The sequence below is a fragment of the Phalangium opilio genome, unplaced genomic scaffold, assembly GCF_054372755.1.
Source record: "Phalangium opilio isolate 3A_F unplaced genomic scaffold, DU_Popi_V2 ptg000060l_1, whole genome shotgun sequence".
Classification (NCBI taxonomy): Eukaryota; Metazoa; Arthropoda; class Arachnida; order Opiliones; family Phalangiidae; genus Phalangium; species Phalangium opilio.
This window is the reverse complement of record NW_028324177.1, coordinates 720,227-732,783: the sequence shown is the minus strand read 5'-3', so window position 1 is coordinate 732,783 and position 12,557 is coordinate 720,227. Positions and strand designations below refer to the sequence as shown.

The 12,557-nt window shown below is 37.6% G+C and overlaps 1 protein-coding gene and 2 non-coding genes across 3 annotated transcripts; all 3 read left to right on the top strand.

Moving 5' to 3' along the window:
• Nucleotides 1-2,772: 2,772 nt before the first annotated feature.
• On the top strand, nt 2,773-2,844 carry TRNAP-AGG (transfer RNA proline (anticodon AGG)). The gene has a single exon. It is a non-coding gene; the product is annotated as a tRNA-Pro (tRNA).
• Nucleotides 2,845-3,894: 1,050 nt separating this feature from the next.
• On the top strand, nt 3,895-3,965 carry TRNAP-AGG (transfer RNA proline (anticodon AGG)). Its single transcript has one exon. It is a non-coding gene; the product is annotated as a tRNA-Pro (tRNA).
• A 2,758-nt stretch (nt 3,966-6,723) lies between these two features.
• On the top strand, nt 6,724-7,975 carry LOC149665800 (uncharacterized). Its single transcript, XM_089841479.1, has 5 exons — nt 6,724-6,829; nt 6,894-7,038; nt 7,122-7,202; nt 7,273-7,372; nt 7,444-7,975. Exons 1-5 carry the CDS (start codon nt 6,772-6,774, stop codon nt 7,810-7,812), a joined length of 753 nt encoding a protein of 250 aa, XP_089697605.1. The 5' UTR covers nt 6,724-6,771; the 3' UTR covers nt 7,813-7,975.
• Nucleotides 7,976-12,557: the final 4,582 nt, after the last annotated feature.

The following is a 12,557-nucleotide window of genomic DNA, read 5'->3' as shown; positions in this document are numbered from 1 at the left end:
TAAAAGCTACTAACTTCAAGGTAGGCCTATGAGTTGAGCATGTTTAGTCACACACCAGGTTCGTTGTTTTAGGGAATGATACTCGCTTAGGGTGCGAGTGGTACCGGGTTCAAATCCCGGACGGACCCGAGTTTATGCAGAAGTAATTTAGTGACTATTTAAAAGCAACTAACTACAGGGTAGGCCTATGAGTTGAGCATGTTTGGTAACACACATGGTCCGTTGGGCTAGGGGTATGATACTCGCTTAGGGTGCGAGTGGTCCCAGGTTCAAATCCCGGACGGACGCGAGTTTTTGCAAAAGTAAATTAGTGACTATTTAAATGGAACTAACTACAGGGTAGGTCTATGAGTTGAGCATTTTTAGTTACACACATGGTCCGCTTGTTTAGGGGAATGATACTCGCTTAGGGTGCGAGTGGTCCCGGGTTTATATCCCGGACGGACCCGAGTTTATGCAGAAGTAATTTAGTGACTATTTAAAAGCAACTAACTACAGGGTAGGCCTATGAGTTGAGCATGTTTGGTTACACACATGGTCCGTTGGTCTAGGGGTATGATACTCGCTTAGGGTGTGAGTGGTCCCGGGATAAAATCCCGGACGGACCCGAGTTTTTGCCGAAGAAATTTAGTGACTATTTAAAAGCTACTAACTTCAAGGTAGGCCTATGAGTTGAGAATATTTGGTTACACATATGGTCCTTTAGTCTAGGGGTATGATACTCGCTTAGGGTGCGAGTGGTCCCAGGTTCAAATCCCGGACGGACCCGAGTTTTTGCAAAAGTAAATTAGTGACTATTTAAATGCAACTAACTACAGGGTAGGTCTATGAGTTGAGCATGTTTAGTCAAACACCAGGTTCGTTGGTTTAGGTTATGATACTCGCTTAGGGTGCGAGTGGTACCGGGTTCAAATCCCAGACGGACCCGAGTTTATGCAGAAGTAATTTATTGACTATTTAAAAGCAACTAACTACAGGGTAGGCCTATGAGTTGAGCATGTTTGGTTACACACATGGTCCGTTGGTCTAGGGGTATGATACTCGCTTAGGGTGTGAGTTGTCCCGGGATAAAATCCCGGACGGAGCCGAGTTTTTGCCGAAGTAATTTAGTGACTATTTAAAAGCTACTAACTTCAAGGTAGGCCTTTGAGTCTAGAATGTTTGGTTACACGTATGGTCCTTTAGTCTTGGGGTATGATACTCGCTTAGGGTGCGAGTGGTCCCAGGTTCAAAACCCGGACGGACTCGAGTTTTTGCAAAAGTAAATTAGTGACTATTTAAATGCAACTAACTACAGGGTAGGTCTATGAGTTGAGCATGTTTAGTCACACACCAGGTTCGTTGGTTTAACGTATGATACTCGCTTAGGGTGCGAGTGGTACCGGGTTTAAATCCCGGACGGACCCGAGTTTATGCAGAAGTAATTTAGTGACTATTTAAAAGCAACTAATTGCAGGGTAGGCCTATGAGTTGAGCAGGTTTGGTTACACACATGGTCCGTTGGTCTAGGGGTATGATACTCGCTTAGGGTGTGAGTGGTCCCTGGATAAAATCCAGGACGGACCCGAGTTTTTGCCGAAGCAATTTAGTGACTATTTAAAAGCTACTAACTTCAAGGTAGGCCTATGAGTTGAGCATTTTTAGTCACACACCAGGTTCGTTTGTTTAGGGGAATGATACTCGCTTAGGGTGCGAGTGGTCCCGGGATCAAATCCCGGACGGACCCGAGTTTTTGCAAAAGTAAATTAGTGACTATTTAAATGCAACTAACTACAGGGTAGGTCTATGAGTTGAGCATGTTTAGTCAAACACCAGGTTCGTTGGTTTAGGTTATGATACTCGCTTAGGGTGCGAGTGGTACCGGGTTCAAATCCCAGACGGACCCGAGTTTATGCAGAAGTAATTTATTGACTATTTAAAAGCAACTAACTACAGGGTAGGCCTATGAGTTGAGCATGTTTGGTTACACACATGGTCCGTTGGTCTAGGGGTATGATACTCGCTTAGGGTGTGAGTTGTCCCGGGATAAAATCCCGGACGGAGCCGAGTTTTTGCCGAAGTAATTTAGTGACTATTTAAAAGCTACTAACTTCAAGGTAGGCCTTTGAGTCTAGAATGTTTGGTTACACGTATGGTCCTTTAGTCTTGGGGTATGATACTCGCTTAGGGTGCGAGTGGTCCCAGGTTCAAAACCCGGACGGACTCGAGTTTTTGCAAAAGTAAATTAGTGACTATTTAAATGCAACTAACTACAGGGTAGGTCTATGAGTTGAGCATGTTTAGTCACACACCAGGTTCGTTGGTTTAACGTATGATACTCGCTTAGGGTGCGAGTGGTACCGGGTTTAAATCCCGGACGGACCCGAGTTTATGCAGAAGTAATTTAGTGACTATTTAAAAGCAACTAATTGCAGGGTAGGCCTATGAGTTGAGCAGGTTTGGTTACACACATGGTCCGTTGGTCTAGGGGTATGATACTCGCTTAGGGTGTGAGTGGTCCCTGGATAAAATCCAGGACGGACCCGAGTTTTTGCCGAAGCAATTTAGTGACTATTTAAAAGCTACTAACTTCAAGGTAGGCCTATGAGTTGAGCATTTTTAGTCACACACCAGGTTCGTTTGTTTAGGGGAATGATACTCGCTTAGGGTGCGAGTGGTCCCGGGATCAAATCCCGGACGGACCCGAGTATATGCAGAAGTAGTTTAGTGACTATTTAAAAGCAACTAACTACAGGGTAGGCCTATGAGTTGAGCATGTTTGGTTACACACATGGTCCGTTGGTCTAGGGGTATGATACTCGCTTAGGGTGCGAGTGGTCCTAGGTTCAAATCCCGGACGGACCCGAGTTTTTGCAAAAGTAAATTAGTGACTATTTAAATGCAACTAACTACAGGGTAGGTCTATGAGTTGAGCATGTTTAGTCACACACCAGGTTCGTTGGTTTAGGGAATGATACTCGCTTAGGGTGCGAGTGGTCCCGGGTTCAAATCGCGGACGGACTCGAGTTTATGCAGAAGTAATTTATTGACTATTTAAATGCAAATAACTACAGGGTAGGCCTATGAGTCGAGCATGTTTGGTTACACACACATGGTCCGGTTGTCTAGGGGTATGATACTCGCTTAGGGTGCGAGTGGTCCCGGGTTCAAATCCCGAACGGACCTGAGTTTTTGCAAAAGTAAATTTGTGACTATTTTTATCCAACTAACTACAGGGTAGGTCTATGAGTTGAGCATGTTTAGTCACACACATGGTTCGTTGGTTTAGGGCTATGATACTCGTTTAGGGTGCGAGTGGTGCCGGGTTCAAATCTCGGACGGACCCGAGTTTATGCAGAAGGAATTTAGTGACTATTTAAATGCAACTAACTACAGGGTAGGTCTATGAGTTGAGCATGTTTAGTTATACACATGGTCCGTTGGTCTAGGGGTATGATACTCGCTTTGGGTGCGAGTGGTCGCGGGTTCAAATACTGGACGGACCCGAGTTTTTGCAGAAGTAATTTAGTGACCATTTTAATGCAACTAACTACAAGGTAGGCCTACGAGTTTAGCATATTTCAGTATCATTCATGGTCCGTTGGTCTAGGGGTATGATACTCGCTCAGGTTGCGAGTGGTCCCGAGTTCAAATCCCGGATGAACCCGAGTTTTTGCAGAAGTAATTAAGAGACTATTTAAATGCAACTAACAACAAGGTAGGCCTATGAGTTGAGCATGTTTCTTTACACACATGGTCCGTTTGTCTAGGGGTATGATAATCGCTTAGGGTGTGAGTGGTCCCGAGATAAAATCCCGGACGCACCCGAGTTTTTGCCAAAGTAATTTAGTGACTATTTAAAAGCAACTAACTACAGGGTAGGCCTATGAGTTGAGCATGTTTGGTTACACGCATGGTCGTTGGTCTAGGGGTATGATACTCGCTTAGGGTGCGAGTGGTCCCGGGTTCAAATCCCGGACGGACCCGAGTTTTTGCAAAAGTAAATTAGTGACTACTTTTATGCATCTAACTACAGGGTAGACCTATGAGTTGAGCATTTTTACCTCTCCGTGTGACGTAGTCCAGGAGAGGTTCTGTAACGGCCGTGTCTGTCTGTCTGTCTGTGTGTGGGTGTGTGTGGGTGTGTTTGTGTGTGTGTCTGTTGTTACATCCACGTGATCGCGTTCGCAGTTTCCAAATCTGAGCAAAGGTGTTCGCCATTTCCGAACTGCTTTCACAGTCACGGAAATGACTACTCTACTTGAGTTCTCACACCACCATCTTCTGGTCTTTGTCCATCCCACACGGACACCAGTCTGTACTTACTAGCTTCTAATAACCACCATCTTTTGGTCTTCGACCATCCCACTTGGACACCAGTCTGTACATACTGGCTTCGAATCACCACCATCTTCTGTTCTTTGTCAATCCCACACTGACACCAGTCTGCACTTACACTGGCTTCTAACACCACCATCCACTGGTCTTCCGTCTATTCCACATAGACACCAATCTGTATCTTTGGCTTCTACTCCATTATCATCGTTTGGTTTTAGGATTTACGCGGCGATTAGCTAGGGTTACGAGAAACGTCTAGCCTCCCTAAGCTGGGATCGCCACCAAAGGTTTTCGCAATTGCGCTTTTTCCTTACTCTAATATAATGGAAACGAATCGTATATATACCCCAAAATTTGAAGAAAGTGGGCAAGAGGAGTACCCTTCACTTTAAACGTCAATATTAGCAAAGTTTGAGATAATAATAGGTATAACTTTATTTTAAACGATTTAACTATTATTAATGTTAATTATTGAAGATTAAAATAATTAAAAATAATTATATTTATTTAAATATTAAAGATAAACCTCTCGTGCAAAGAGAGAGAGATTATCATCGCCTCCTATATCTGCCAAGGCCCGTGCGTGCGATATATTTCATTCATTGCCTCCTATATCTATCAAGGCCCGTGCATTGCGATATATTTTTCAAAACAACAACCAAAATGGGAAGCTCCTCTCAGAAACATAATAATTTCTTTTCTCTGTATATGAAATGAAAATATGGATAATATTGCGCTCCTTCTTTAATGGTATCAATCCTTTCCTGTCTATTAATATTTTACGTAGTAGTAATAGGTTTTTAGCGAAGTCTAGAGAGGATAAACATAAGCGAGATTCTTTCGGAAAAAAAATACTGCTTCCACTAATGGGTTTATACTCCTTGTGTCTGTGTGTGTCCGTCCATTGTTACACTAGTGCGTCGCGTTAGCAGTTAGCCTTGTTTTGATGTGTTAAAAATTCATACAGAACTTTAATATTCCCTTTTTCCATAATATAAAGTGAACATGTGGAAGTATTTTTCGTAATTATGATGCATTAAGTACTTTTGTAGCTTTAAAGCTCTGTTTCATTTTGATATTCCAAAGATTTTTTTTAATATTGTTATTTGAAATGGCTGTTTACATATTGCTTAAGCTATACTACATCTGTATATAGAATAATCCTTGGTGTAGTGATTTCTTGAAGAAAACTAAGACCTAGACTCCGGCGGGTATAACAAGTATTATCCGCAATAGGCTTAGTGAAATAAAGAGTGAATAATTGAGGCCTGAGGTGAAGTAAACTTGTGGCTTTGATTTTCGTGTCTGAAATGAAGAGACATCAACAGTTCAGAGTGAGCCGAGATACAAATTCACTCTTAAATAATCAGGTTAAGATTTTATAATGGAAGAAAAGATCATGGTGTCAATTTAATTAGTAAAAGGGCTAATGGTAAACGGGTAGTAGCTACAGACTTATTATTCTCTTTATGGTGCGCATTGACTATTAGTGCGTCTAGCTACAATTTAGCTTTGGTGTTATTTAAAGGTTACGTCGGCGCCGTTTATTACCGATCTGGAACGCTAGATGGCGCCAGGAGAAGACAGTGTTGTATAGGATTTCCAAAAAAGTCCATACCCCACGATTGGCTGAATTATATGACGTCATACAAAGACCCTATTCTGGACTGTCCAATACAATATCAATCATGGCTTGCTAGAACCCGCGCGTAGGGCGTCCGTTTAGGGTATATTGTCGCGTCTTTTTCTTTCAGGATTCGGTTTCATCCGGTTTTCGCAACGGTTTTCTAAGTTTGAAATTCATTCTAACTTTGCTGTCGTAGAGAGCTGTACTAGGCTAGTTCGTTACGATTTGAATATAAAGTTGACACGAATTTGTTGCTGTTTTTATAATTTTTTGTTACATTTATTATAATTTTCATAACATAATTTAAGAATTAATAGTACTAGTAACTGAAATATTAGAAAATATTTTGTAGTTTAGGAAAATATCACAGTGAGTGAAACATTTGTTTTGACCAAGGCTTAGGAAACTTTCAAATTTTGGCTTTGGAAATTCATTTATAAGTAAAGATACTATGGCGACTAAAGGTAAAAAATTTAACTAAACCAATTACTGTCTGACAAATTAGAAATCCATTATGTTTTGCAGAACCTATCCATAGAATTAAGCTTAGTAAAGCAGTTTTTGAAAGATGGACAACGGAGAAGAATCGGTGGGGTATGGGAATAGGATCTCAAAATGATAAATTTGTGACATTCCTGCTTGACAAACTGCAGTAAGTTTTTGAGGCCCCCAACCCTCTTTTTCACAGTAATTATTATGCTGTTGGCTAATATATATTTATATGTTTATTGAAAACAAGCCAGGGGGAAATATGTCATAAATGGACCCAAAAAGTGTTTGATACCACTGAGAAAATTACTCAAACTGACCCCATTACCACATTTGAGATGATGACATCTCCAGGGTTTCCTCCTCAAAGACATTATCGGCGTGTGACACCAAAAGGTAGATATTCAATGCTTTATTCACCTAACTAAGCCCGGGAGTTTATTTTTTCTTTTATTTGCAGATAAACCAGAGACTCCTACCTATAAGAGGCTAGGTTTGGCTATGGAGTCACCATTGGCTAGTACGCCTGTTAAAAGAACTCCAACAAAACGGGCAAAACGTACTTTATTTGAAGTGGAAATGGAAGAGGAGGAAGAGCTTGAAAAGTAAACATGCCCTTTTCATTTGTGTTAAACTTAAAACAATCCTACAGTCTTGGTTCTTTCTAATTTGGGCAACCATAATTCAGGGAGGAAGATGGAGATGAAATGGAAAGAGATGCTGATGAACTAGAGCAGGAGGCATTGGGAGACGAACTTGAAAATCTAGAGTAATATTTTTTGGAATATTGTTTAATTAATTTGTTAGAAATTTTCCTAAATCTCCACAAACACTTATAGCAATGAAGGAGAATGTGATGATCTCAATTTTGAAAATGATTTTACGGAAGATGACGATAAAGATACTGATTATGAAGAATTAATAATTGAATACAATGAAGTAAGTTCTCTCACTTTAATTCTTCAATATTCTTATAATTTCAAATTATACTTATATGTTACTCTTTTTAGCCTTTGCCGCAAAAACCCACACATCTAACGGCTGAAGAAATAATAAGGGAACCTATGTGTTTTGTGTTTACTCCTTTTCTGACATCTCTTGTTCAAAAAGCTTTTGGAACAAAGTGCCAATATTGCAAATCAGCCATCACCTACAAAGTTCATAGGCGAGCTACCGCCTTCATTTATCCGTGGAAATGTTGCGAAGGATCAGGTGGAAAACATGCAAAGGTAATTAGTAGATTTCCATTGTTTTCTTTCAATCACAAATGCCTAAGGTATATCTCAACTCTTATAGGGCAAATGGGAAAGCCAACCCAATTTTCACGGCCTCTATGCTGGAAATTTATCACTTGCAAGTTCTATAGTTCTCTCTGGTAACCAGTACGGAAAAGTGGCGTTATTGATGCAACATTCCAATGTACACTTTTTTGGAAAAGACACCTTTTTCTTGATGGTGCTGGGACCCCATTCTGTAACGTCCATTCAGAGAAGCTACTCTGTTAGAACCCTATCCTATTATAAGGAGAGAAATACTCCATAGAGTACTTTCATTTTGCCTATATACAGAATTTTTAAATTAATATTTTTCATCATGCCTACAAACATATCCCTAGTAAAGATTCTGTCCAAAAACTATTCTTCCCTTTTTATTATGATCTACATCCTCTCCTCCTCTTTCGCTGTTTATAGTTTTGAAGAGAATTACAAAATAAGCGTCCTTCCAAATAGAAATTTCAATTTTCTTTTATAGTTTTTCGTAAATTTTTAAAAACAATGGCTTACCCCCACGCCCACGTTTCCGTTTTTCTAGTGGGTATCAATGTACCGCAGGGTTTGTACACGACCTGGAAAAGTCTGGGAAATTGAAAATAGGCCTAAAAAGTCAGGGGAAAATATTTTTGAATTAAAAGTCAGGTAATAGTCAGGGGAAAATATTTTTGAATTAAAAGTCGGGTAATAGTCAGGGGAAAATATTTTTGAATTAAAAGTCAGGTAATAGTCAGGGGAAAATATTTTTGAATTAAAAGTCAGGTAATAGTCAGGGGAAAATATTTTTTGAATTAAAAGTCAGGTAATAGTCAGGGGAAAATATTTTTGAATTAAAAGTCAGGTAATAGTCAGGGAAAAATATTTTTGAATTAAAAGTCAGGGAAAAATATTTTTGAATTAAAAGTCAGGTAATAGTCAGGGGAAAATATTTTTGAATTAAAAGTCAGGGAAAAATATTTTTGAATTAAAAGTCAGGTAATAGTCAGGGGAAAATGTTTTTGAATTAAAAGTCAGGTAATAGTCAGGGGAAAATATTTTTGAATTAAAAGTCAGGTAATAGTCAGGGGAAAATATTTTTGAATTAAAAGTCAGGTAATAGTCAGGGGAAAATATTTTTGAATTAAAAGTCAGGTAATAGTCAGGGGAAAATATTTTTGAATTAAAAGTCAGGTAATAGTCAGGGGAAAATATTTTTGAATTAAAAGTCAGGGAAAAATATTTTTGAATTAAAAGTCAGGTAATAGTCAGGGGAAAATATTTTTGAATTAATAGTCAGGGAAAAATATTTTTGAATTAAAAGTCAGGGAAAAATATTTTTGAATTAAAAGTCAGGTAATAGTCAGGGAAAAATATTTTTGAATTAAAAGTCAGGTAATAGTCAGGGAAAAATATTTTTGAATTAAAAGTCAGGTAATAAACAGGGAAAAATATTTTTGAAGTAAAAGTCAGGTAATAGTCAGGGAAAAATATTTTTGAAGTAAAAGTCAGGTAATAGTCAGGGGAAATTGGAAATAGTAATGGATAGGCGGGTACACTAGCCATACAGTAACCTCAAAATCGCTGTAGGCTGTAGGCAATTTCACACGTATTTGAAACTAAGGTCTAGAGGTCCTGCACTGGAGGTAAAAAAAACTTGCGGATATTTTAAATCCTGAAGAACCTGAAGTTTTTAGTCTCTTGACAGCACGTACAAAGCTACGTCACATAGAGACGTGGGTTTGCGCGTGCTGAGAACCGATGTTGTAACAGAGTATATACAGAATAAGCTGTCAATAGAGATAGGGAGTTGCCTATCCTATAGAGTGAAAAGAATTTCCTCACGCGAATTCTTTATCCATGCTATTACTACCGTGATAGAAGGCCGGAGACCAAGGAGCCTGTATAATAGGCGATTTAAAAAATGACGTTTCACATGGGGCGTGCTCAGAAACGCGTTAGGGAAAAATGCCTTCCATCTCCGCTTTCCTCCCCCATTACATCGTTTGTACAGGGAACTTTTTAAAAAGGCCTATTATATATCCTCCTTGCTGAAAGCTCTCTCTCCCAATAAACGTGTTTTTTCCCTACCAACCTCGCTCCCTCCCCAAAGACCCTTCGCTCGCCCGCGAAATTTAAACTACATTTCTTTCCTCTCTCTCCTCTCCGGGCGAGACGCCCCCTCTCCCTTTTCCCCCTCTCACTATATACCAGGCAGGCAGTTCTCTCTCTACGTCGCGCTTTCAATTCGTTTCTCTCCGAGCTTCTCTTCGTATCGTGTTATCGTGTACGCGTCTGGCTTAATAAAAAAAATCGGGGGGGGGGGGTTTAAAAATTTCCGAAAAATTATAAAAGAAAATGAAATTTGTATTTGGAAGGACGCTTATTTTGTAATTCTCTTAAAAACTATAAAATCTGTAGAACTTTATGAATTCCGAGCTACACAGCAGCGGTTACCAAGGATGGGCCATGCCATTACAAAAAATGATGGGGGAGGGCTGCGACAGGATATAGGTAAAAAAGGGGGGGAACAGCTTTCGTGCACCTAAAAATTTCAATCTTTAACAGGGATTTGTTAGTAAGCTTGGTGAATGATGTTAATTTAACAATTTCGTAGAGTAATGGCAGTTCTAAGTATGCAAACGTCACACCCTTCTATCTCTTAGCTCAGTGTAGCAAGTTTCATCATGGCTCTGAACTCGATCAAAAACTAACAAAAAATAAAGAAATATCTGATGGGTTCGAGGTGGATATTTTCTATTAATTTAAAGAATTCATAGAACTCAATCTTAAATACTGGTGCAGTATTATAATTCAAAATATCGACAGTGTTTCTTACCAAGCTAATCAATAAAATCCGAGGCTAAGGTTCTCAGAAATGGTTACTATAGAAACGAAACAAATCAAACATTTCATTCACTTAAATGAACTCTTTTAAATGGTATTACATTCAGAGTTTTCCTTAAGAAAGAATACTAAATAATTCAGGGAGAAAGACGAAGCCTTTTTACAAACATTGTAATAATAAAGTTTTTGTGATCTTTTGCGATATATGTACATTAGAGAGCAACTCAAGTATAACCATTCATAAAAACATTCTCTGGTTTCATAATATGGAGTTGATGCTTAAACCAACTTATTGGACCTTGAGTTTCTCGTGTTTTGTGAGAACTGATGAAGAAACGAATAATTTAATAAACTTTTTTGAGCGATATATTACAAAATTAAAATTTTAAACGATTATTTAGAAGTCAATATATTTCATTTAATCCTTCATTTCTTAAAATTAACTTTCTCAAAATCTGTGTTCTTTTGCTTTAAATGTTTTGAGTAGTAATTGTTTCTATTTGGGGTAAGTGTTTATTATCAGTTATATGACTCTTGTTAGTTCATTATCTGCATTCATGGTTGGGTTTAATATAGTTAAATACATTCTAAAGTGGGTTCATTACATTTAAATATACATATTCTGAGAGAGCGGTAGCTCTCTTAGATAAGACTTCATACTGCTTTTAATGTATAAGGAGGGTTTTTTGTTTGGATGTAGTTTTTTTTGTATTGTATTAATTCATTCGAAAAAATTCCACAGAACTACAATTCGGGCCCTTAATATGTGGTTAAAATTTCAAAGAGATCCATAAATTAGTTTATTTTATAAAAAATAAAGTTGCTAAGGGTGGTTTTCATTTCCATAAAATTAATCACACCTTTTGATGCAAAACAGAAATTTTTCCCATAGAAATAACATGGGAAATTTTTCGAAAAAAACAAATCGGTTATTCGTGATTTAGGAAAACTATACGTTGGTTAGTTTTGGGAACGGTCTTAAATTAAACTTTAAACTATAATCTAGGATCATTTTTCTTGTTATTAAGAAAAATTAATTTTAAGTATGTTTAACTTAAATTTTAAAAACTACCCCAATCTGCGATATTTTAGCATTTATCCACTGTTTTATTAGGAAATATCAGCGAGACCAATGTTGGCCTTTTTTAACGTATAGTTGCCTCATAATAATCCGATTGTTTCTTCTTAATGCCTTTTGGTTGGAATGGCCTATCGATAGTGAGATAAGACGGCTTTAATATTGCTGCAGTGACATTGACGCGGCCGCTACAGCGACGCCATCAAAACACACGGGTCTAAATTGTCGCGGATATAGTCAAATTCAGACTAGCTTAATAAACATTTTAACTTTTCCCTGCTAATTATTCTGGATTATCAATAAGAGATAATTAAACTAGACTCCCAATTAAAGATAAATAAACTAGACTACCAATTAGAGGTTATTAAACTAGATAACGAATTAAGGGTTACTAATTAAATAACCAATTAAGGGTAATTAATCTAGATTATCAATTAAGGGTAATTAATATTATCAATTAAGGGTAATTAATATTATCAATTAAGGGTAATTAATATTATCAATTAAGGGTAATTAATCTAGATTATCAATTAAGGGTAATTAATTTAGATTTCCAATTAAGGGTAATTAATCTAGATTATCAATTAAGGGTAATTAATTTAGATTACCAATTAAGGGTAATTAATCTAGGTTATCAATTAAGGGTAATTAATCTAGATTACCAATTAAGGGGTAATTAATCTAGATTACCAATTAAGGGGTAATTAATCTAGATTACCAATTAAGGGTAATTAATCTAGATTACCAATTAAGGGGTAATTAATCTAGATTACCAATTAAGGGGTAATTAATCTAGATTACTAATTAAGGGTAATTAATCTAGATTACCAATTAAGGGTAATTAATCTAGATTACCAATTAAGGGTAATTAATCTAGATTACCAATTAAGGGTAATTAATCTAGATTACCAATTAAGGGGTAATTAATCTAGATTACCAATTAAGGGGTAAT